General features: G+C 46.3%; 1 protein-coding gene across 2 annotated transcripts; it reads left to right on the forward strand.

Moving 5' to 3' along the window:
* Positions 1–140: 140 nt before the first annotated feature.
* Positions 141–25,520, forward strand: LOC120039100 (aldehyde dehydrogenase family 3 member A2-like). Of its 2 annotated transcripts, none has more exons than XM_038984628.1 (11): positions 141–370; positions 3,081–3,259; positions 3,435–3,563; positions 3,872–3,974; positions 13,566–13,651; positions 15,561–15,769; positions 17,219–17,336; positions 19,085–19,226; positions 20,335–20,501; positions 20,877–20,976; positions 25,212–25,520. In XM_038984628.1, the coding sequence occupies exons 2-11, from the start codon at positions 3,104–3,106 to the stop codon at positions 25,502–25,504; spliced, it is 1,503 nt and encodes a 500-aa protein (XP_038840556.1). In that variant the 5' UTR covers positions 141–370; positions 3,081–3,103; the 3' UTR covers positions 25,505–25,520. The 2 variants fall into 2 exon arrangements, with proteins under 2 accessions (XP_038840556.1, XP_038840557.1); XM_038984629.1 differs by lacking the exon at positions 25,212–25,520 and adding an exon at positions 23,780–24,200.

Below are 25,520 nucleotides of genomic sequence, written 5' to 3' on the forward strand. Positions count from 1 at the left end.
ATGGCCATTTTGTAGCTCAATTTTTTTTATTTGTAAAAATGCAACAACAAAAAACGTCTGCCTAGTTATTAGTGACGTCTGATGGGGTAAACCCGATACCACCCGTAGCCTGGTGCGATGAACGTTAAATGTGCGGTCATGTGCCTCCCACGGTCACGTCAGTGAGGCAGGAACAAGGACAGACTGTATGGTACTGTGGTATGATGCTGTTCATCTCGTTGGTTATGCACCAATATTTTTGCACAGGATAGGAACGTTTCTGATAACTTTTTTTTTTTTTTACACTGCCAGCGGTGATTTCACTACTTGGATAAATCGGGATAAATTAATTTCGTCCATTGTTGCTCCAGATTGATGCTTTCATTCACGTGTGAGTATGGAGCATTATTGTTTAGATGTATCCAACAGACAAAGTACTGTATGTAGTCTATCACAGTAATTGCAACGTTCATTAGCCTGTTATTTCAGTTGTATACAGTTTTAGAATTGACAACCTACCAACTAATAATTATAAAGTCATATTTTATAACCGAGGTAAAGTTTATATCCACACATTCGGACATTCAACAGACATTCATCAGACATTCGCCAAAAGCCATTTAAAAAAGTACAAATCAATAACTAATTCACCGTTTTGTCACAGAATCATCAAACTAGATATGATTTATTCTATAAATGTCTAGCATACTTTTACAACCTTTGTTTTGAGTCGAAATTCCAGTTTTTAGTTGATAGAAATACATAAAATCTCAAATATTGCATTTAAAGATGAAGAAATCAATAACTAATTCAGTGATTGTCGCAGAAAAAAGTGAAAATATGCATTTATTTGCAATAACTTGAAAGAAATGTTCATTTCAAGTGCAATTTGTTCTACATGAAGTCAGACAATGTTTACATTACGTTGTACAATGTTTACATTACGTTGTACAATGTTTACAGTCTTAAATTGTGTGCCAAATCAATGTTTGCATTGTTAGTGCAACAGTTGCACATTTTAAAGAAGTTGCAAGGCACAACAGTCATTTATTTATATGTCTCTAATTTAACAGCAAAGAGCCCCCTTCCAATCATTTTCTATTTTGGCTTTGTTGAAGTCCTTCTTTGTCATCCCCAGACAAGCTGAATGGTACCATCTCCTGAGGTAATAGATTCAACTGTTCAACGCTTATAGCCAAATGTTTAACACCCTTGTTATTCCCAGAGCACATTCTGGAAAGTCTATAGATACAGTGGTCACTTTATTAGGTACAACCCCCCTATGCATCTGGAGCAGCGTGAATTCAGAACTGTTGATGAAACTGGGAAAGGAGATAGACTGTCCAGTGTCTTTGTTCTTTTGTCCATCTTAATGTTTTCTTTTTATTGGCCAGTCTGAGATATGGCTTTTTCTTTGCAACTCTTCCTAGATGGCTAGCATCCCGGAGTCGCCTCTTCACTGTTGACGTTGAGACTGGTGTTTTGTGGGTACTATTTAATGAAGCTGCCAGGACTTGTGAGGCGTCTGTTTCTCAAACTAGACACTCTAATGTACTTGTCCTCTTGCTCAGTTGTGCACCGGGGCCTCCCACTCCTCTTTCTGTTCTGGTTACAGCCAGTTTGCACTATTCTGTGAAGGAAGTAGTACACAGCGTTGTACGAGATCTTCAGTTTCTTGGCAATTTCACGCATGGAACAGCCTTCATTTCTCAGAACAAGAATAGACTGACGAGTTTCAGAAGAAAGGTCTTTGTTTCTGGCCATTTTGAGCCTGTATTCGAACCCACAAATGCTGATGCTCCAGATATTCAACTTGTCTAAAGAAGGCCAGTTTTATTGCTTCTTTAATCAGGACAACAGTTTTCAGCTGTGCTAACATAATTACAAAAGGGTTTTCTAATGATCAATTAGCCTTTTAAAATGATACACTTGGATTAGCTAACACAACGTGCCATTGGAACACAGGACTGATGGTTGCTGATAATGACCCTCTGAAGTGGGTCGAGAGTTTCAAGTTCCTTGGTGTCCACATCACCAACAAACTGTCATGGTCCAAACATACCAAGACAGTCCTGAAGAGGGCACGACAAAACCTTTTCTCCCTCGAGACTGAAAAGATATGGCATGGGCCCACAGATCCTCCAAAGGTTCTACAGCTGCACCATCGAGAGCATCCTGACCGGTTGCATCACCGCCTGGTATGGCAACTGCTTGGCATCTGACCGTAAGGCGCTACAGAGGGTAGTGTGAACGGCCCAGTATATCACTGGAGCCAAGCTTCCTGCCATCCAGGACCTCTATAAAAGGCAGTGTCAGAGGAAAGCCCATAAAATTGTCAGAGACTCCAGTCACCCAAGTTATAGACTGTTTTCTCTGCTACCGCACGGCAAGCGGTACCGGAGCGCCAAGTCTAGGACCAAAAGGCTCCTCAACAGCTTCTACCCCCAAGCCATTAGACTGCTGAACAATTCATAAAAATCGCCACCGGACAATTTACATTGTGGTCTGGTGACAGGTAGCTGTATCTGTACTGTACAGGTGTGGTGACAGGTAGCTGTATCTGTACTGTACAGGTGTGGTGACAGGTATCTGTATCTGTACTGTACAGGTGTGGTGACAGGTATCTGTATCTGTACTGTACAGGTGTGGTCTGGTGACAGGTAGCTGTATCTGTACTGTATGGGTGTGATCTGGTGACAGGTAGCTGTATCTGTACTGTACAGGTGTGATCTGGTGACAGGTAGCTGTATCTGTACAGGTGTGGTGTGGTGACAGGTACTCTGTGTACTGTGTGTACTCTACAGGTGCGAGTTGGTGACCTGTGTCTGTCGCTCTGTCTATCCAGGTGTGTGCTGGTGACATGTAGCTGTATCTGTCTGTACTCTCTGTTGGTCTGTCTGTACAGGTGTGGTGTGGTGACAGGTGACCTGTGTCTGTCGGTCTGTCTATCCAGGTGTGTGCTGGTGACCTGTGTCTGTCTATCCAGGTGTGTGCTGGTGACCTGTGTCTGTCTATCCAGGTGTGTGCTGGTGACCTGTGTATGTCGCTCTGTCTATCCAGGTGTGTGCTGGTGACCTGTGTCTGTCGCTCTGTCAATCCAGGTGTGTGCTGGTGACACTTTTCCATGGAGATGCAGGTGGTGCAGCGGGCCAGGGAGACCTTCCTTACCGGGAAGTCGCGACCCCTGGAGTTCAGAGTTCAGCAGCTCAAGTCCCTCCAGAGGATGATCACAGACAGACAGGGAGAGATCGCCACCGCCCTCAAACAGGACATCAACAGGGTAAAATCTTTGCACGGGACTTATCAGGGTTTGGGGTCAATTAAAAATTGAATATAAACAATTCAGGAAGTAAAGTGAAATTGCCCTATGGACCCTGGTCAAAAGTAGGGCGTATTGTTCCATTTGGAACGCGTCCTTTATCTCACATCAATGAACCTCACTTTGCATTCCACAGAGCCAGTACGACACCCCGCTGTTGGAGCTGATCGGCCTGGAGAATGAGATCAGCCTGGCTGTGTCGAAGCTGGCGCAGTGGGCTGCTCCTCGGCCAGTAGAGAAGAGCCTCCTCACCATCCGAGACCAGGTACAGTATGGACGACGTATCATTGAACTACATCAGTCCTTTACAGCAGCCATTTACACTTAACTACTCTCCTAGAAAGAGGGTCCTACGGCTGTCCCCATGGGGAGAAGCATTTGAACAACCCCTCCCACAGAGGGTTCTATATGAAACCCAAAAGGGTTCTACCTGGTTCTCAAAGGGTTCTTCAAAGGGTTCTCCCCATGGGGACAGCTGAAGGACATTTTTGGAACCCTTTTTTCTAGGAGTATATATATGTAAACCATTTAGCCACTGACTGAGAGGATTAGTAAAGTTTCATGTCATTGAAGGTGTACATCCAGCCGGAGCCTCTGGGAGTGGTCCTCATCATCGGGGCCTGGAACTACCCCTGGGCCCTCACCTTGCAGCCCCTGGTCGGGGCCATCGCTGCTGGTACGACCCCAGGTTTATCTTTCCCCTCTATTCCTATTCCTCCAGAGCTGGGTTTATTTTCAGCATTACCTTACATAGTAAACTGTCATGGTCAAAACATATAGATTCAATGGTTGTAAAGATGGGGAGAGGTCTGTCTGTAATAAAGAGATGCTCCGCTTTTTTGACACCACTGCAGGATCTAGTTTTGTCTAATATTGATTATTGTCCCGTCGTGTGGTCCAGTGCGGCAAGGAAAGACGTAGCTACGTTGCAGCTGACTCAGGTCAGAGCGGCACGTTTTGCTCTTAATTGTAATCAGAGGGCTGATATTAATACTATGCCAGTCTCTCTTGGATAAGAGTTTAGGAGAGACTGACTGCATCCCTTTTTCTTTTTATAAGAAATATTAATGTGTTGAAAATCCCAAATTGTTTGCATAGTCAACTTACACACAGCTCTGTCCAACACACTTATCCCACCAGACATGCCACCAGGGGTCTCTTCACAGTCCCCAAATCCAGAACAGATTCAAGAAAACGTACAGTATTATATAGAGCCCTTATTGCATGGAACTTCCTTCCATCTCATATTGCTCAAATAAACAGCAAATCTGGTATCAAAAAACAGATAAAGCAACACCTGGTGGCACAACACCACTTCCCTATTTGACCTGGATAGTGTGTGTGTATGTATTGATATGTAGGCTACGTGTGCCTTTTATAAATGTATGTAGTTCTGTCCTTGAGCTGCTCTTGTCTATTTAGATTCTGTATTATGTTTCATGTTTTGTGTGGACCCCAGGAAGAGTAGCTGCTGCTTTTGCAACAGTTAATGGGGATCCTAATAAAATACCAAAAATACCCTTAGTTCTTCCCTTAGTTCTTCAGCTGTCCCCTCTCTTAGTTCTTCAGCTGTCCCCTCCCTTAGTTCTTCAGCTGTCCCCTCCCTTAGTTCTTCAGCTGTCTCTTAGTTCTTCAGCTGTCCCCTCCCTCAGTTCTTCAGCTGTCTCCTCCCTTAGTTCTTCAGCTGTCTCCTCCCTTAGTTCTTCAGCTGTCTCCTCCCTTAGTTCTTCAGCTGTCCCCTCCCCCAGTTCTTCAGCTGTCTCCTCCCTTAGTTCTTCAGCTGTCTCCTCCCTTAGTTCTTCAGCTGGTCCCTTCCTTAGTTCTTCAGCTGGTCCCTCCCTTAGTTCTTCAGCCGCGACCTCCCTTAGTTCTACAGCTGTCTCCTCCCTTAGTTCTTCAGTTGTCTCCTCCCTTAGTTCTTCAGCTGTCTCCTCCCTTAGTTCTTCAGCTGTCTCTTCCCTTAGTTCTTCAGCTGTCCCCTCCCTTAGTTCTTCAGCTGTCCCTTAGTTCTTCAGTTGTACCCTCCCTTAGTTCTTCAGCTGTCTCTTCCCTTAGTTCTTCAGCTGTCCCCTCCCTTAGTTCTTCAGCTGTCCCTTAGTTCTTCAGCTGTCCCTTAGTTCTTCAGTTGTACCCTCCCTTAGTTCTTCAGCTGTACCCTCCCTTAGTTCTTCAGCTGTCTCCTCCCTTAGTTCTTCAGCTGTCCCTTCCCTTAGTTCTTCAGCTGTTCCCTCCCTTAGTTCTTCAGCTGTCCCTTAGTTCTTCAGCTGTTCCCTCCCTTAGTTCCCACTCTTGCCTCCTCTGTGTAGTTGTCTATTATTCAGCTATATCTCTACATCCCTCATAGACATGCACGCAGACACACACACACACCACAGGAGGTTTGTGGCACCTTAATTGGGGAGGACGGGCCCATGGTAATGGCTGGAGCGGAATAGGTGGAATGGTATCAAATATATCAAACACATGGTTTTCTTGTTCCAGCTCATTCCAGCTATTATTATGAGCCGTCCTCCCCTCAGCAGCCTCCACTGACACACTCACCATTTGCCACCTCCCTTGTTGTCTTGTATTCTCAGAGAGGAAGAGGTGAAACGAGAGGGTTTTCTGCGCACATACTTTGTCCACGAAAATATGCCCACAAAGTGAGGTATTTTTGTGTGGAGGTAGAAAATAGTAAAATAAAGTAAAAACCCTGAATGAGTAGGTGTGTCCAAACTTTTGACTGGTACTGTACATGGGGATGGTTTTTGGACAACTTCCCACAAGTCCAGAGCTATAACTGCATCCAGTAGTTGATGAGCAGAGACAGAGATGTTGGCAGATGTCCGGCCCCCTAGTAACCTCCTTAGCAACCTATAAGGGCAAAGGTCACACAGGTCAGAGAAAATTTGAGAAGCAGGTTTATGATACCGCTAGATCAGGGGTGGGCAACTCCAGTCCTCAAGGGCCTGATTGATGTCACACGTTTTCTCCATCCCTAGCAAACACAGCTGATTTAATCAAATTGCATTCTAAACTGAAGATCATGATTAGGTGATTATTGGAGTCAGGTGTGTTAGCTGGGGCCTGGGGCAAAACTGTGACACCAATCAAGCCCTCGGAGGACTGGAATTGCCCATCCCTGATCTAGACTCTCAGGCCCCCCGATTACGGGGGATGGGGAGGGGAGTGTGCAACTCAGGGTTCTGAGGTGTTGATAATAGGAATTTGTAAAGTTGTCAACTGGGTGGGGATTCCTATGAGTTGGGAGCAATCAGCCAATGAAGAAGAAGAAAATTGATTACTTTAAAATCATTGGTGGAGAAAGTACCCAATTCTCATATGTGAGTAAAAGTCAAGTACCTTAATAGAAAATGACTCAAGTAAAAGTGAAAAATCCCCCAGTCAAATACTACTTGAGTAAAATATTTTGTTTTAAATATACATAAGTATCAAAAGTAAAAGTATAAATCATTTTAAATTCCTTATATTAAGCAAACCAGACTATTTTTTTTAAATGTATTGATGGATAGCCAGGGGCAAACTCCAACACTCAGACATCATTTAGAAACAAAGCATGTGTGTTTAGTGAGTCCACCAGGTCAGAGGCAGTAGGGATGACCAGGGATGTTCTCTGTTTAGTGAGTCCACCAGGTCAGAGGCAGTAGGGATGACCAGGGATGTTCTCTGTTTAGTGAGTCCACCAGGTCAGAGGCAGTAGGGATGACCAGGGATGTTCTCTGTTTAGTGAGTCCACCAGGTCAGAGGCAGTAGGGATGACCAGGGATGTTCTCTGTTTAGTGAGTCCACCAGGTCAGAGGCAGTAGGGATGACCAGGGATGTTCTCTGTTCAGTGAGTCCACCAGGTCAGAGGCAGTAGGGATGACCAGGGATGTTCTCTGTTTAGTGAGTCCACCAGGTCAGAGGCAGTAGGGATGACCAGGGATGTTCTCTGTTTAGTGAGTCCACCAGGTCAGAGGCAGTAGGGATGACCAGGGATGTTCTCTGTTTAGTGAGTCCACCAGGTCAGAGGCAGTAGGGATGACCAGGGATGTTCTCTGTTTAGTGAGTCCACCAGGTCAGAGGCAGTAGGGATGACCAGGGATGTTCTCTGTTTAGTGAGTCCACCAGGTCAGAGGCAGTAGGGATGACCAGGGATGTTCTCTGTTTAGTGAGTCCACCAGGTCAGAGGCAGTAGGGATGACCAGGGATGTTCTCTGTTCAGTGAGTCCACAAGGTCAGAGGCAGTAGGGATGACCAGGGATGTTCTCTGTTCAGTGAGTCCACCAGGTCAGAGGCAGTAGGGATGACCAGGGATGTTCTCTGTTTAGTGAGTCCACCAGGTCAGAGGCAGTAGGGATGACCAGGGATGTTCTCTGTTCAGTGAGTCCACCAGGTCAGAGGCAGTAGGGATGACCAGGGATGTTCTCTGTTCAGTGAGTCCACCAGGTCAGAGGCAGTAGGGATGACCAGGGATGTTCTCTTGATAAGTGTGTGAATTGGAAAAATGTTCTGTCCTACTAAGCATTCAAAATGTAACGAGTAGTTTTGGGTGTCAGAGAAAATGGTGTAAAAAGTACATTCTTATTTTATTTTATTTTAACCTTTATTTAACTAGGCAAGTCAGTTAAGAACACATTATTATTTACAATGACGGCCTACCAAAAGGCAAAAGACTTCCTGCGGTGACGGGGGCATGGGATTAAAAAATATAAATAAATACAATATAAATATAGGACAAAACACACATCACAACAAGAGAGACAAAACTACATAAAGAGAGACCCGAGACAACAACATAGCAAGGCAGCAACACATGACAACACAGCATGGTAGCAACACAACATGGTAGTGGCATAAAACATGGTACAAACATTATTGGGCACAGACAACAGCACAAAGGTCAAGAAGGTAGAGACAACAATACCTCACGCAAAGCAGCCACAACTGTCAGTAAGAGTGTCCATGTTTGAGTCTTTGAATGAAGTATTTGAGATAAAACTGTCCAGTTTGAGTGTTAGTTGCAGCTCGTTCCAGTCGCTAGCTGCAGCGAACTGAAAAGAGGAGCGACCCAGGGATATGTGTTTTTTGGGGACCTTTAACCAGACTGTTCTAGTGCCCTCGCCAATTCGTTGATATATATGTTGAAGAGGGTGGGGCTTAAGCTGCATCCCTGTCTCACCCCACGGCCCTGTGGAAAGAAATGTGTGTTTTTTACCAATTTTAACCTCAGACTTGTTGTTTGTGTACATGGATTTTAAAATGTCATATGTTTTTCCCCCAACACCACTTTCCATTCATTTGTATAGCAGACCCTCATACATTGATTGGAAGGCTTTTTTTATCAACAAAGCATGAGAAGACTTTGCCTTTGTTTTGGTTTGTTTTTGTCAAATAGGGTGTGCAGGGTGAATATGTGGTCTGTCGTACGATAATTTGGTAAAAAGCCAATTTGACATTTGCTCAGTACATTGTTTTCACTGAGGAAATGATCTAGTCTGCTGTTGATGATAATGCAGAGGATTTTCCCAAGGTTGCTGTTGACTCATATCCCACGGTAGTTATTGGGGTCAAATTTGTCTCCACTTTTGTGGATTGGGGTGATCAGTCCTTGGTTCCAAATATTGGGGAAGATGCCAGAGCTAAGGATGATGTTAAAGAGTTTAAGTATAGCCAATTGGAATTTGTTGTCTGTATATTTTATAATTTCATTGAGGATACCGTCAACACCACAGGCCTTTTTTGGGTCGGAGGGTTTGTATTTGGTCCTGTAGTTCATTCAATGTAATTGGAGAATCCAGTGGGTTCTGGTAGTCTTTAATAGTTGATTCAGTGTAATTGGAGAATCCAGTGGGTTCTGGTAGTCTTTAATAGTTGATTCTGTGTAATTGGAGAATCCAGTGGGTTCTGGTAGTCTTTAATAGTTGATTCAGTGTAATTGGAGAATCCAGTGGGTTCTGGTAGTCTTTAATAGTTGATTCAGTGTAATTGGAGAATCCAGTGGGTTCTGGTAGTCTTTAATAGTTGATTCAGTGTAATTGGAGAATCCAGTGGGTTCTGGTAGTCTTTAATAGTTGATTCAGTGTAATTGGAGAATCCAGTGGGTTCTGGTAGTCTTTAATAGTTGATTCAGTGTAATTGGAGAATCCAGTGGGTTCTGGTAGTCTTTAATAGTTGATTCAGTGTAATTGGAGAATCCAGTGGGTTCTGGTCGTCTTTAATAGTTGATTCAGTGTAATTGGAGAATCCAGTGGGTTCTGGTAGTCTTTAATAGTTGATTCAGTGTAATTGGAGAATCCAGTGGGTTCTGGTAGTCTTTAATAGTTGATTCAGTGTAATTGGAGAATCCAGTGGGTTCTGGTCGTCTTTAATAGTTGATTCAGTGTAGTTGGAGAATCCAGTGGGTTCTGGTCGTCTTTAATAGTTGATTCAGTGTAGTTGGAGAATCCAGTGGGTTCTGGTCGTCTTTAATAGTTGATTCAGTGTAATTGGAGAATCCAGTGGGTTCTGGTCGTCTTTAATAGTTGATTCTAAGATTTGTATTTGATCCTGTATATGTGTTTGCTCTTTATTCTTTGTTATGGAGCCAAAAAGATCAGAGAAGTGGTTTATCCATACATCTTCGTTTTGGATAGATAACACTTAGTGTTGTTGTTTGTTTAGTGTTTTACAATTTTCCCAGAAGTGTTTAGAGTCTATGGATTCTTCAATTACATTGAGCTGACTTCTGACGTGCTGTTCCTTCTTTTTCCGTAGTGTATTTCTGTATTGTTTTAGTGATTCACCATAGTGAAGGCGTAGACTCAGGTTTTCTGGGTCTCTGTGTTTTAGTTGAATAGGTTTCTCAATTTCTTTCTTAAGTTTTTGCATTCTTCATCAAACCATTTGCCATTGTTGTTCATTTTCTTTGGTTTTCTGTTTGAAATTTTTAGATTTGATAGGGAAGCTGAGAGGTCAAATATACTCTAGGTTTTCTACTGCCAAATTTACACCTTCACTATTACAGTGGAACGTTTTGTCCAGGAAGTTGTCTAAAAGGGATTGAATCTGTTGTTGCCTAATTGTTTTTTGGTTTCCACACTACATTCCTAACATCTGTAGCATGTCTTAATATTATTCAGTTCCTTTGGCTTTGATGCCTCATGATTGAGTATTGCTCTGTTCAAGTAGAAGGTGATTTTGCTGTGGTCTCATAGGGGTGTCAGTGGGCTGACTGTGAACGCTCTGAGAGACTCTGGGTTGAGGTCAGTGATAAAGTAGTCTACAGTACTACTGCCAAGACCTATAGGTGTACCTACCATAGGAGTCCCCTAGAAGCCTACCATTGACTATGTACATACCCAGCGTGCAACAGAGCTGCACGAGTTGTGCCCCATTTTTGTTGGTTATGTTGTCGTAGTTGTGCCTAGGGGGGCATATGGGGGAGGGAACGCTGTCACCTCCAGGAAGGTGTTTGTCCCCCTGTGTGCTGAGGGTGTCAGGTTCTTGTCCGGTTCTGGCATTTAGGTCGCCACAGACTAGTACATACATGTCCCTGGGCCTGGAAATGATTGATTTCCCCCTCTAGGATGGAGAAGCTGTCTTCATTAAAGTATGGGGATTCTAGTTTTTTAATTTTTAATTTCACCTTTACTTAACCAGGTAAGCAAGTTGAGAACAAGTTCTCATTTACAACTACGACCTGGCCAAGATAAAGCAAAGCAGTGCGACACAAACAACAACACAGAGTTACACATGGAATAAACAAACGTACAGTCAATGTGCAAATACAGTCTCGTGCAAATGAGGTAAGATTAGGAAGGTAAGGCAGTAAGTAGGCCATAGTGGCGAAATAATTACAATTTAGCAATTAGTAGTGGGGGGGATGTAGGTAGCACACAGGAGGACATTTCTCTCTGTTAAGATCATTTCCCTTTGAATTTCTAGCCAAATGTAAAATGTTCCTGTTTTGATTAATTTAATAGAGTGAGTTAGGTCTGCTCTATATCAAATTAGCATACCACCTGAGTCCCTTCCCTGTTTCAGACCTGGTAGTTTGGTGGATGGGACTACCAGCTCTCTGTAACCTAGAGGGCAACCAGTGGGTCCGTCTCCTCTATACCGTGTTTCTTGTAGAATGACAATGTCTGTATTTCCGGTTTCTTTGGTTAAGTCCAGGTTCCTGCTCTTTAGGCCAAAGGCAGATGACCTAAGGCCTTGGATATTCCAGGATGAGATAGTGAAGGCTTTGTGTTCCATAAAGTGTCCAATGTTGTTGGTCGTGTGGTTTGGCCTCAGGCCAGTAACTGTGAGCAGAGCCTGCTGAGCATCTGCTACATGCCATTGGCTTGGACTAGTGTAGGAGTGGGGTTGGGCCTGTTTGCCTGCTCACGGCCTGGGCGTATATGTGTGACTTCCATGTTGAGGCCCTCTTTGCGGGGGTGGGGTGCATGGGGTGGGCAGGAGGGCCATAGGTCTGATCTGAGGGGGCCTAAATGGGGTGTGGGCATGGTTGACTTGGGGGGGGATTGGTTGGGGTGGGGATGTGGCTGGTGGTGTTGTGGTCTGGATGAAGGTCCTCTCAGCGTGGGTCCTCTATGTGTAGGTCCGGGGGGGTCCTGCAGGTCTGAGCGGGGTGTCTATTGATCTGTTGCTCCTGTGTGAAGTGTTGGGGCTGCGTTTGAGAGCGATGTCCTTTAGAGTCCGGGCGAAGGTGGGCACTGCTGCCTTGTAGAGCTGGACCTGGTCATAGAGGCTGTTCAAGTCCAGGGTGGAGTGGTCTTGTGTATGTCCTCAGTGGGTGTGTGGGGGGGGGGGGGGGGGGGGGGGGGGGTTGTCAGGAGGGCTATCAGGGTGGCTGATGGGGGGGGGTGCTCAGAGGGGGTGAGATCCCCTGGGCTTGGGGTTCTTCATTTGTCTGTCCCGCTGTGATTTCAACGCTATGGTCAGTGTCTGGTGTGGACTGTTCTGCTGTGGTGTCGAGACTTTTGTCGGGAGCTGAGGTGGGCTGTTCTGCTGGCTTCTCTGCGGGGGTGGCCACTGGACTGTTGTCTGGGTCTGTGCTGACTGGAGTGTAATCACCTGCTGTTCCAGCTCCACCTGCCTTACCTCCAGCTGGGCGAATGTATCCTTCATTTCAATGAGGGGGTAGTACTCTGTGCTGGGAGGTTGACTTTCCGCTTGGGTTGCTCGTCTGTGGGGTTATATAATGAAGAGGTCTGGTCTGACCCGCTCGGGGTGGGGGTATCTTTCTCAAGGGAGAGCTTCTCCTGCTGGGCTAATTCTTTGATTAGGTGAAAGTCCAGCTGAAACTGTTTGGGGTTGCCCTGTACCAATACTGTTCCAGACTTATAGAGATTTATATTAGCTGACTCAGAGTCCTCGTTGTCTAGTAACCTGAGATTGCACCCATGGTTAATACCCCCCATCTTAACAGAGGGGTAGTGTGTTAATATAGCACTGCCAGGGGATGGTCTGTGTGGAAGATTAAGTTGCTTATGTTCCCATTTTTATATTAGTCAGCAAAAAGTGTCTCTTGATTTTCCATAAGGAGGTTAATTTTGTACTCTTTTCTTACCTTATCATTCTTTACACACAGAGGGTACTGTATTTTAATTACCTCTGGACAGCGGGAGGCAGCTTCAAAGGCCTCTGCATTTGGTTGGGGTAGCCTGTTTGAGTCTCCTGCCATTGTTGGGCTAAATGGCTTTGACACCTCTCACTTGACACGTCAGTGCTAATTGAAGGTGTATCAAGCTTGGCAGCCTTGATTTAGCATTCAGTCCTTATAAAGTAAAATATATGATTGTAATGTATTTTTCTTCTTGGCTTTTGGAAATAAAATATAGCTTCAGACTAAACATTACTCACTCAGTTCCAGGTTGGATGGTGTTCTCAGGTTTCTGTTGTTTTCCAGAGAATTTGCTGTATAGCGTTGGAATAGTAATCTTTGGTAGTTGTAAGCCTTCCAGGTGATTCCTTAATTCCGTCCAAAATCAGGTTGTAGGTTTTGAGTTTTGATTTGGAGTGAAGGTTATGTTGTAGAGGGTAGCATCCTGTATACGTTCCTGACAAAAAAATCTGAGTTTATCTAACTCTAAATCAATTTTTTTTTAAAGAACACGCTGAAAAATGCAGGAGCTCATCTGCTCATGACTCTCTCTCTTCTCTTCTCTTCCTTTCTCTCTCTCTCTCTCTCTCTCTCTTTCTCTCTCTCTCTGTCTCTCTCTCTCTCTCTCTCTGTCTCTCTCTCTCTGTCTCTCTCTGTCTCTCTCTCTCTATCTATCTCTCTCTCTCTCTCTCTCTGTAGGCAATGCAGCTGTGGTGAAGCCATCTGAGCTGAGTGAATACTCAGCTAGTCTCCTCAAAGCTCTGCTCCCACGATATCTGGACCAGGTCCCTATTCTATTCCTCCTTGTCTGTCATTGTATAAGAATATAAATGAGAGATATCTGAGCTGAAGTTACGGGAAAACTACTGTGATTACCGTGACTGTCAACCAATAGTTGGAAATCAGTGATTTAGTTCCAATGTGTTAGCCTCACCTTATACTGTACGTGCTATAGACAAGTCTTCTATTGTTTTCATGCCATGAATACATACTAGCTACAGATACATCCTGCTGTCTTGAGTTAGTGTCTAACGGCTGGCTCGCTGCTCAGCATGCTCAAAGGGATAGTACACATCCCTCTGAACCACTTAAAGGGATAGTACACATCACTCTGAACCACTTAAAGGGATAGTACACATCACTCTGAACCACTTAAAGGGATAGTACACATCCCTCTGAACCACTTAAAGGGATAGTACACATCCCTCTGAACCACTTATTAAAGGGATAGTACACATCCCTCTGAACCACTTAAAGGGATAGTACACATCCCTCTGAACCACTTAAAGGGATAGTACACATCCCTCTGAACCACTTAAATGGATAGTACACATCACTCTGAACCACTTAAAGGGATAGTACACATCCCTCTGAACCACTTAAAGGGATAGTACACATCCCTCTGAACCACTTAAAGGGATAGTACACATCACTCTGAACCATCTGTGAGGGACAGTATATGAACAAGCATCTGACAAACTTTGGTTCTGTGTAACTGTCCTTTTTAAAGGGGAAGTTCAGGATTTTACAACTTTATGTTAGACTACTTTCGAGGAACCATCTATGTGCCTGGGAGAACTGTAATCCACGGTTTGGTTTTCTATATTTTAACAGCCACTTTAGCTTCAGCTAACTTTAGCCGCTGCTAGCTAACTATCAATGGAAAGTGACAGGGGCATCTGTGCAATTTTCAAAACGTATTGGCTAAATTAACTGAAATCCTTATTTTCCTGGGTCTTTCCAGGAGCTGTACCCTGTAGTGTGTGTTTACATGTCCGTCCCTGTCCTCCCCAGGAGCTGTACCCTGTAGTGTGTGTTTACATGTCCGTCCCTGTCCTCCCCAGGAGCTGTACCCTGTAGTGTGTGTTTACATGTCCGTCCCTGTCCTCCCCAGGAGCTGTACCCTGTAGTGTGTGTTTACATGTCCGTCCCTGTCCTCCCCAGGAGCTGTACCCTGTAGTGTGTGTTTACATGTCCGTCCCTGTCCTCCCCAGGAGCTGTACCCTGTAGTGTGTGTTTACATGTCCGTCCCTGTCCTCCCCAGGAGCTGTACCCTGTAGTGTGTGTTTACATGTCCGTCCCTGTCCTCCCCAGGAGCTGTACCCTGTAGTGTGTGTTTACATGTCCGTCCCTGTCCTCCCCAGGAGCTGTACCCTGTAGTGTGTGTTTACATGTCCGTCCCTGTCCTCCCCAGGAGCTGTACCCTGTAGTGTGTGTTTACATGTCCGTCCCTGTCCTCCCCAGGAGCTGTACCCTGTAGTGTGTGTTTACATGTCCGTCCCTGTCCTCCCCAGGAGCTGTACCCTGTAGTGTGTGTTTACATGTCCGTCCCTGTCCTCCCCAGGAGCTGTACCCTGTAGTGTGTGTTTACATGTCCGTCCCTGTCCTCCCCAGGAGCTGTACCCTGTAGTGTGTGTTTACATGTCCGTCCCTGTCCTCCCCAGGAGCTGTACCCTGTAGTGTGTGTTTACATGTCCGTCCCTGTCCTCCCCAGGAGCTGTACCCTGTAGTGTGTGTTTACATGTCCGTCCCTGTCCTCCCCAGGAGCTGTACCCTGTAGTGTGTGTTTACATGTCCGTCCCTGTCCTCCCCAGGAGCTGTACCCTGTAGTGTGTGTTTACATGTCCGTCCCTGTCCTCCCCAGGAGCTGTACCCTGTAGTGTGTGTTTACATGTCCGTCCCTGTCCTCCCCAGGAGCTGTACCCTGTAGTGTGTGGGGGCGTCTCAGAGACCCAGGAGTTGCTGCGTCAGCGTTTCGACCACATCTTCTACACAGGGAACAGCACTGTGGGTAAACTGGTGATGGAGGCAGCAGCCCGACACCTGACCCCCGTGACCCTGGAGCTGGGGGGGAAGAGCCCCTGTTACATCGATAAGGACGTCGACCTCAGAGTTGCATGCCGGTCAGTAACTTGATACAGTAGAGCTAGCTTTAGTCGTTAGCTTTAGCCGTTAGCACTCCGATAGGGAATTTTAGCTTTAGCACATTTTTTCTAGCTAGCATAGCAGTTTTAGCCACTGAAAAGATCAGAGTCAATGGCGCTATTGGCGAACAATATAGCTGTGGATGAGTTTATCCTCTACAATATCACTCCGTTATACTTTACCTTGGCTAATGTTTTTTGCAGTGGTTTACTGGTCACTTTTAAAAACATTTAGAAGGATTGAAGATGGCACTTCATTACCGACCACGGTACTGCAGGCATTGTTTGCAGAAATCGTGATCTGCAATGACCCCCGTTGTAGTGAATGACCCCCCATTGTAGTGAATGCCCCCCGTTGTAGTGAATGTCCCCCGTTGTAATGAATGACCCCCGTTGTAGTGAATGCCCCCCGTTGTAGTGAATGACCCCCCATTGTAGTGAATGCCCCCCGTTGTAGTGAATGACCCCCGTTGTAGTGAATGACCCCCGTTGTAGGGAATGACCCCCGTTGTAGTGAATGACCCCCCATTGTAGTGAATGCCCCCCGTTGTAGTGAATGACCCCCATTGTAGTGAATGACCCCCGTTGTAGTGAATGACCCCCGTTGTAGGGAATGCCCCCCGTTGTAGTGAATGACCCCCGTTGTAGTGAATGACCCCCCATTGTAGTGAATGACCCCCCATTGTAGTGAATGACCCTCGTTGAAGTGAATGGAAAAATGGCAATCTTCGTGTAATTAAAAATGCTTAGAAGGCAATCATGTTACCAATATTTACTTCTAATACACCAAATTATCAGTTCAAGAACATACCTCTGGTGTATTAGAAGCAATTATTGGTACCATGATTGTCTTTGGGGAAAAAATGAGTTACACAAAGATTGACCACAAAGATTAGAATTGGGAGGCGCAGGGTTTAGGGGTCTTTTGATGTAATGATAATATACATGCTTAGCTCCCTGCCCCAAGGCTGAAGCATCGAAGCAGAAACATTTTCAAGTTATCTATTTTATCTCTGTGATTTTGGGGTTGTGTGTCCACTACAGGCGTATCACTTGGGGGAGTTATCTATTTTATCTCTGTGATTTTGGGGTTGTGTGTCCACTACAGGCGTATCACTTGGGGGAGTTATCTATTTTATCTCTGTGATTTTGGGGTTGTGTGTCCACTACAGGCGTATCACTTGGGGGAGTTATCTATTTTATCTCTGTGATTTTGGGGTTGTGTGTCCACTACAGGCGTATCACTTGGGGGAGGTATCTATTTTATCTCTGTGATTTTGGGGTTGTGTGTCCACTACAGGCGTATCACTTGGGGGAGTTATCTATTTTATCTCTGAGATTTTGGGGTTGTGTGTCCACTACAGGCGTATCACTTGGGGGAGTTATCTATTTTATCTCTGTGATTTTTGGGTTGTGTGTCCACTACAGGCGTATCACGTGGGGAAAGTTTGTGAACTGCGGTCAGACGTGCATCGCCCCAGACTACATCCTGTGTGAACCCAGCATCCAGAACAGAGTGGTGGAGGGCATCCGGCAGACACTACTGGTCTCTTACTTAATCTATCTCTCTCTATCCCTTTCTCTCTCTATCCCTATCTCGATCTTCATCCCTCTCTCTGTCTCTATCCCTCTATCTATATATCTCTATCCCTCTATCTATATATGTATCCATCTATCTATATCTCTATCCCTCTATCTTATATCTCTATCCCTCTGTCTATATCTCTATCCCTCTATCTTATATCTCTATCCCTCTATCTATATCTCTACCCCTCTATCTATATCTCTATCCCTCTATCTATATCTCTATCCCTCTGTCTATATCTCTACCCCTTTGTCTATATCTCTACCCCTTTGTCTATATCTCTACCCCTTTGTCTATATCTCTATCCCTCTATCTATATCTATATCTCTATCCCTCTATCTATATCTCTATCTATATCTCTATCCCTCTATCTATATCTCTATCTATATATGTATCCATCTATCTATATCTCTATCCATCTATCTATATCTCTATCCCTCTATCTATATCTCTATCCCTCTATCTATATCTCTATCCCTCTGTCTATATCTCTATCCCTCTGTCTATATCTCTACCCCTTTGTCTATATCTCTATCCCTCTATCTATATCTCTATCCCTCTATCTTATATCTCTATCCCTCTGTCTATATCTCTATCCCTCTATCTATATCTCTACCCCTCTATCTATATCTCTATCCCTCTATCTATATATTTCTCTATCTTTATCCCTCTATCTATTTAATTGGGGGCACTCTCTCTCTATATATATATATAGTTATATATAGTTCTATATCTGTAGTTGAAGTCGGAAGTTTACATACCCTTAGGTTGGGGTCATTAAAACTCGTTTTTCAACCACTCCACAAATTTCTTGTTAACAAACTATAGTTTTGGCAAGTCGGTTAGGACTTCCAACAATTGTTTACAGACAGATTATTTCACTTATAATTCCCTGTATCCAGTGGGTCAGAGGTTTTCATATACTAAGTTGACTGTACCTTTAAACAGCTTGGAACATTCCAGAAGCTTCTTTAGAAGACCTCCACAAGTCTGGTTCCTCCTTGGGAGCAATTTCCAAAAGCCTGAAGGTACCACGTGTACTATTGTTTGTACAGATGAACAAGTATAAACACCATGGGACTGAATTGAAACCTGAATTGATTAACTGTAAGGTACCAGTCTGCTACTGTCAGTTAGCCCCTCCAACAAAGGTAATGTCTTATCATCAGGTGAATGATAATGACAAGGAGAATGAATCAACATTTTTAAAATTCATAGATTTGGTAGATAGTTTTTCATTATTTTGACCTCCCCACATTTATAATTGGAAGTTTAAACTCTAGCATAGCCTATTAGCTAGAAAGGTAACTCGAAACACATTTAGCTAGTAGCTGGTTAAACAAAGGTTAACCATGTGTTGGCAAAAATATATGTCCAAGTCAGCGGCCAGCGGCAATTGCTGGGACTGATACTCGCAGGTGCTTTTTCAAAGCCTTTGTCAGATACTCCAGTGAGTGTAATTTGCTTATAATTACACTCAGTTGTAATTATAAGTTGACTTGAAAGAAGACATTTTCCGCTTTTCTCCTGTAGGTATGTAATTGAAAATATGTTTATTATTTTGTTGCTAGCAATATTCATACAAAAATAATAACCAAACCAAATCTGCGTAAAAGTATAAAAATGTGCGGACCCCTTGCAGTACTTCCGCGTGGACCCCAGGTTGAATACCCCTGAAATGATCCAAAGATTGTTTTCCTTAATCCAAGGAGTTCTATGGGCCCGACCCCAAATCCTCCCCTGACTACGGCCGCATCATCAACCAGCGCCACTTCAACCGCGTGATGGCTCTACTGGATGGCTACACAGCGGCGCTAGGGGGCCAGAGTGACTCATCACAGCGCTACATTGGTATGCAGACTGATAGGGCTCACAAATATTTGGTGATACATTTGTAGTTGACTTGGGTTGTAATAGTACTGTATTTGACCTAGGGTTGCAACATGCCCGGGACATTTCCCAACGTTCCAAGGTTCACCAGATATCACAGTTGGAGATTTCCCAGTTGGAGAATTCCCCAGTTTGAGGATTGCCTCCCTGCTTATTCCTCTTGATTCCAGGAATCTCCCAACTGGGATTGCTCCAACTGGCAGTCCTCCAACTAAGAATTTACCAATTGGGAATTATCCAACTGGTTTTTCTCCAACTGGTTGGTTTTTCTCCAACTAGTTGGTTTTTCTCCAACTGGTTTTACTCCAACTGGTTTTACTCCAACTGGTTTTTCTCCAACTGGTTTTTCTCCAACTGGTTGGTTTTTCTCCAACTGGTTTTTCTCCAACTGGTTGGTTTTTCTCCAACTGGTTTTTCTCCAACTGGTTTTACTCCAACTGGTTTTTCTCCAACTGGTTTTTCTCCAACTGGTTTTTCTCCAACTGGTTTTACTCCAACTGTTTTTTCTCCAACTGGTTGGTTTTTCTTCAACTGGTTTTTCTCCAACTGGTTTTTCTCCAACTGGTTGGTTTTTCTCCAACTGGTTTTTCTCCAACTGGTTTTTCTCCAACTGGTTTTTCTCCAACTGGTTGGTTTTTCTCCAAATGGTTTTTCTTCAACTGGTTTTTCTCCAAATGGTTTTTCTCCAACTGGTTGGTTTTTCTCCAACTGGTTGGTTTTTCTCCAACTGGTTGGTTTTTCTCCAACTGGTTGGTTTTTCTCCAACTGGTTTTTCTCCAAATGGTTTTACTCCAAATGGTTTTTCTCCAACTGGTTTTACTCCAAATGGTTTTTCTCCAACTGGTTTTACTCCAACTGGTTTTTCTCCAAATGGTTTTACTCCAAATGGTTTTACTCCAAATGGTTGGTTTTACTCCAACTGGTTTTTCTTCAACTGGTATTTCTGGAATAGCGAGGACTTTGGGAAAGTTCCAGTAATGTTGCATTTTTGTAATCCTCCAACTTGAATTTCTGAAACACTTGGGAACTATGCTTGGTTGGTCAACAACCCTGACCTCTGACCCCTCAGCCCCCACGGTGGTGAAGGATGTGCCCCCCCATGCTAGGCTGATGCAGGAGGAGATCTTCGGCCCCCTGTTGCCCATAGTGACCGTCAGCGACATAGATGACGCCATCCACTTCATCAGTGAGAGAGAGAAGCCCCTGGCGATCTACGTCTTCTCCTCCAACAAGAAGGTCTGTAGGGAGCGAGTGAGCAACCTATGGAGTAAGGCTGAATCCCAAATCAATCCCTGCGACCTTACGCTCATCTGAAGATCTTATATAATTGAATTAGTATAAGCGACATGGTGAAACTTCAGTTCACAAGGTGGAGCTATTAAGAATATTGCTTACGCCTGTCAAATCCACTCAGATCTCCACAAGTGGGTTTAGGGGTTGATTTGGGATTGGGCATGGGTCACATTTAGGTGAGCTCTTTGGTGAAATCTGATTCAACTGTAAGAAGGTGAGCTGTTACTGTGGCAACAACATGTGTACTTATTTCGGTATGTACAGTAGCTATTTACATATGGGGGGCTGATAAAAGACATCTCTGTCTCTGTCAATAAGGTGATAAAGCGAATGCTGGCTGAGACGACCAGTGGCGGGGTGACCGTCAACGACGTCATGATGCACTACACCCTCAACTCTCTGCCCTTTGGGGGTGTAGGTAAGAACTCTTTTATGATACTTTATGCTTACGCCAAGTCTTTTTGGGATGTTGCCTAGCCAGACCTAGGTTGGCACGCTAGCCGGTATTGGGTCGATGCTGGTTAACTGATGGCAGCTGATATGATAGCATGCCACTGCCGGCCCAACCACAGCTTGCCACTACAATAGTCATGCCTACGGCAGTCCAATGGTGGCTTGTCTGCGGTAGACAGACAGACTGAGTCTATATTCACCCTTTGACCCAATGCCCCCACTAACTTGGTGCCTATGGTAACAGAACCTCATTCCAACACTACCACACATTTGTCCAGGACCAACACCTGCTAGTCAAGCATTGGCCAAACTTCTACTGTAAGTAACTTACTAACTTTACCGAGTCGGAGGGTAGCGCGAGTCGGAGGGTAGCGCGAGTCGGAGGGTAGGGCGTCCTTGGGACTGAGTCGGAGGGTAGCCTGATTCGGAGGGTAGCGCGTCCTTGGGACCGAGTCAGAGGGTAGCCTGAGTCGGAGGGTAGCGGATCCTTGGGACTGAGTCGGAGGATAGCCTGAGTCTGAGGGTAGCTTATCCTTGGGACTGAGTCGGAGGGTAGCCTGAGTCGGAGGGTAGCACGTCCTTGGGACTGAGTCGGAGGGTAGCCTGAGTCGGAGGGTAGCGCATCCTTGGGACTGAGTCAGAGGGTACCCTGAGTCGGAGGGTAGCGGCTCCTTGGGACTGAGTCGGAGGGTAGGGCGAGTCGGAGGGTAGGGCGTCCTTGGGACTGAGTCGGAGGGTAGGGCGAGTCGGAGGGTAGGGCGTCCTTGGGACTGAGTCGGAGGGTAGGGCGAGTCGGAGGGTAGGGCGTCCTTGGGACTGAGTCGGAGGGTAGGGCGTCCTTGGGACTGAGTCGGAGGGTAGGGCGAGTCGGAGGGTAGGGCGTCCTTGGGACTGAGTCGGAGGGTAGGGCGTCCTTGGGACTGAGTCGGAGGGTAGCGCGAGTCGGAGGGTAGGGCGTCCTTGGGACTGAGTCGGAGGGTAGGGCGTCCTTGGGACTGAGTCGGAGGGTAGGGCGAGTCGGAGGGTAGGGCGTCCTTGGGACTGAGTCGGAGGGTAGCGCGAGTCGGAGGGTAGGGCGTCCTTGGGACTGAGTCGGAGGGTAGGGCGTCCTTGGGACTGAGTCGGAGGGTAGCGCGAGTCCGAGGGTAGGGCGTCCTTGGGACTGAGTCGGAGGGTAGGGCGTCCTTGGGACTGAGTCGGAGGGTAGCGCGAGTCGGAGGGTAGGGCGTCCTTGGGACTGAGTCGGAGGGTAGGGCGTCCTTGGGACTGAGTCGGAGGGTAGGGCGAGTCGGAGGGTAGGGCGTCCTTGGGACTGAGTCGGAGGGTAGGGCGAGTCGGAGGGTAGGGCGTCCTTGGGACTGAGTCGGAGGGTAGGGCGTCCTTGGGACTGAGTCGGAGGGTAGGGCGAGTCGGAGGGTAGCGCGAGTCGGAGGGTAGGGCGTCCTTGGGACTGAGTCGGTGAAATACTGCTAGATCATCATGCAGCTAACGTCTAATCTTTAACAACAAGTCACATGAACTCCTGAGTCTGAGGATAGCTTATCCTTGGGACTGAGTCGGAGGATAGCCTGAGTCGGAGGGTAGCTTGTCCTTGGGACTGAGTCGGAGGATAGCCTGAGTCGGAGGGTAGCTTATCCTTGGGACTGAGTCGGAGGGTAGCCTGATTCGGAGGGTAGCGCGTCCTTGGGACCGAGTCAGAGGGTAGCCTGAGTCGGAGGGTAGCGGATCCTTGGGACTGAGTCGGAGGATAGCCTGAGTCTGAGGGTAGCTTATCCTTGGGACTGAGTCGGAGGGTAGCCTGAGTCGGAGGGTAGCACGTCCTTGGGACTGAGTCGGAGGGTAGCCTGAGTCGGAGGGTAGCGCATCCTTGGGACTGAGTCAGAGGGTACCCTGAGTCGGAGGGTAGCGGCTCATTGGGACTGAGTCGGAGGGTAGCCTGAGTTGGGAGGGTAACACGTCCTTGGGACTGAGTCGGAGGGTAGCGCGAGTCGGAGGGTAGCGCGAGTCGGAGGGTAGCATGTCCTTGGGACTGAGTCAGAGGGTAGCCTGAGTTGGAGGGTAGCCGTCCTTGGGACTGAGTCGGAGGGTAGCCGTCCTTGGGACTCAGTCAGAGGGTAGCGCGGCCTTGGGACTGAGTCAGATGGTAGCCTGAGTTGGAGGGTAGCGCGGCCTTGGGACTGAGTCAGATGGTAGCCTGATTTGGAGGGTAGCCGTCCTTGGGACTGAGTCGGAGGGTAGCCGTCCTTGGGACTGAGTCGGAGGGTAGCCGTCCTTGGGACTGAGTCAGAGGGTAGCGCGGCCTTGGGACTGAGTCAGAGGGTAGCCTGAGTTGGAGGGTAGCGCGGCCTTGGGACTGAGTCAGAGGGTAGCGGATCCTTGGGACTGAGTCAGATGGTAGCCTGAGTTGGAGGGTAGTGCGGCCTTGGGACTGAGTCAGATGGTAGCCTGAGTCGGAGGGTAACCGTCCTTGGGACTGAGTCGGAGGGTAGCCGTCCTTGGGACTGAGTCGAAGGGTAGCCGTCCTTGGGACTGAGTCGGAGGGTAGCCGTCCTTGGGACTGAGTCGGAGGGTAGCCGTCCTTGGGACTGAGTCGGAGGGTAGCCGTCCTTGGGACTGAGTCGGAGGGTAGCGCAGCCTTGGGACTGAGCCGGATAAATAATGCTAGAGCGTCATGCAGCTAACGTCTCATCCTTAACAACAAGTCACATGAACCCCTGACCCCCCCCCCCTTCATTTGACCCTAGCCCTGTGACCTCTGAACCCCACAGGTCAGAGTGGAACAGGCAGGTATCATGGGAAACACACCTTTGACCAGTTAAGCCACCATCGGGCATGTCTGGTCAAGTCCCTGGGCATGTAGGAGGTCAACATGGTGCGGTACCCACCCCAGAACTTCCAGAACGCTCGCAGGGTCAGGCTGGCCATGAGGACACCACTGGTTGACTTCTCTAGGAAAACCTACATCTGGGCCGTGACGGCCACCGTCTTTGCTTTCGGTCTCTTGGTCACCTTGACTGCCATCCTGCTAATTGCTGGTGGCCTGAACTGCACCTGTTGGAGGGTCTGGCAAATCTGGCGCTAGCCAGTCTGTACCTGTATTGGCCGACATACACTAACGTTCAAAAGTTTGGGGTCACTTAGAAATGTCCTTGTTTTGAAAGAAAAGCACATTTTATGTCCATTAAAATAACATCAAATTGATCAGAAATACAATGTAGATATTGTTAATGTTGTAAATGACTATTGTAGCTGGAAACGGCAGTTTTTTTAATTGAATATCTACATAGGCGTACAGAGTCCCATTATCAGCAACCATCACTCCTGTGTTCCAGTGCCACGTTGTGTTAGCTAATCCAAGTTTATCATTTTAAAAGGCTAATTGATCATTAGAAAACCCTTTTGCAATTATGTTAGCACAGCTGAAAAATGTTGTCCTGATTAAAGAAGCAATACAACTGGCCTTCTTCAGACTAGCTGAGTATCTGGAGCAGCAGCATTTGTGGGTTTGATTACAGGCTCAAAATGGGCAGAAACAAAGACCAAACTTTTGAACGGTAGTGTACATTCAACAAAAGACATGTGCCTGTGTCTGTGTCTGGTTTCCTTGGCTCTAGAATATTGTCTCATGGCTTTGTGTGTCCATGTCACTGTGACTAAACACATAACCTTGGTGGTGCAAACTCTTGCCTGCTGTCAGTGGTTTTGGCTTTCCACCCCCGATCCTCTGTAATGACGATGAGCCACGGCCTTTGTGGTGGCGAGCCGTCGTATGCTCGGTAGATGTATTGTTGTCTAATCTTCCATTCAAATCTATCATTTCATTCTAATCAGACAGCCAATTTGTAATTTGATTGTTTACATCTTGTTAAAGCATTGATCAAGATCTAGAACCAACAAACTGCTTTCACATATAATGTCACATAGAAGAGGTTTGCTGGAATGGAAAGCAACATACAGTAGCTAACATGGTGCTTGGTTCTCGACTCGGGTTACAAACTTCCAATAACTTTCCCAAATGTCCCAGGTTTTTACAAAATCCTGGTTGGAGGATTCCGGATTTCCTGCTGCTTCCTTCCTGATTTTGGGGAATCTTCCAACTGGGGTTTCTGGAAGACCTGGGAAATGCTGCCTGAACGTCATAACGTCTGTTTCTAACCCTTACTGCCCCCACCCCCACCCCCACCCCCCCCACCCCCACAGGTCAGAGTGGAACAGGCAGGTATCATGGGAAACACACCTTTGATCAGTTCAGCCACCATCGGGCGTGTCTGGTCAAGTCCCTGGGCATGGAGGGGGTCAACATGCCGCGGTATCCACCCCAGAACCACCAGAAGGCTCGCAGGGTCAGGCTGGCCATGAGGACCCCACTGGTTGACTTCTCCAAGGGCACCTACATCTGGGCGGTCACGGCGTCCATTGTGGCTCTGGGACTCCTGGTCGCCCTGACTGTGATTCTAATACTAGCGGCCGGCGTCAGCTGTACCTGTTGGTGATTTGATGGATAGATAC

Source organism: Salvelinus namaycush, unplaced genomic scaffold, assembly GCF_016432855.1.
Source record: "Salvelinus namaycush isolate Seneca unplaced genomic scaffold, SaNama_1.0 Scaffold253, whole genome shotgun sequence".
NCBI lineage: Eukaryota > Metazoa > Chordata > Actinopteri > Salmoniformes > Salmonidae > Salvelinus > Salvelinus namaycush.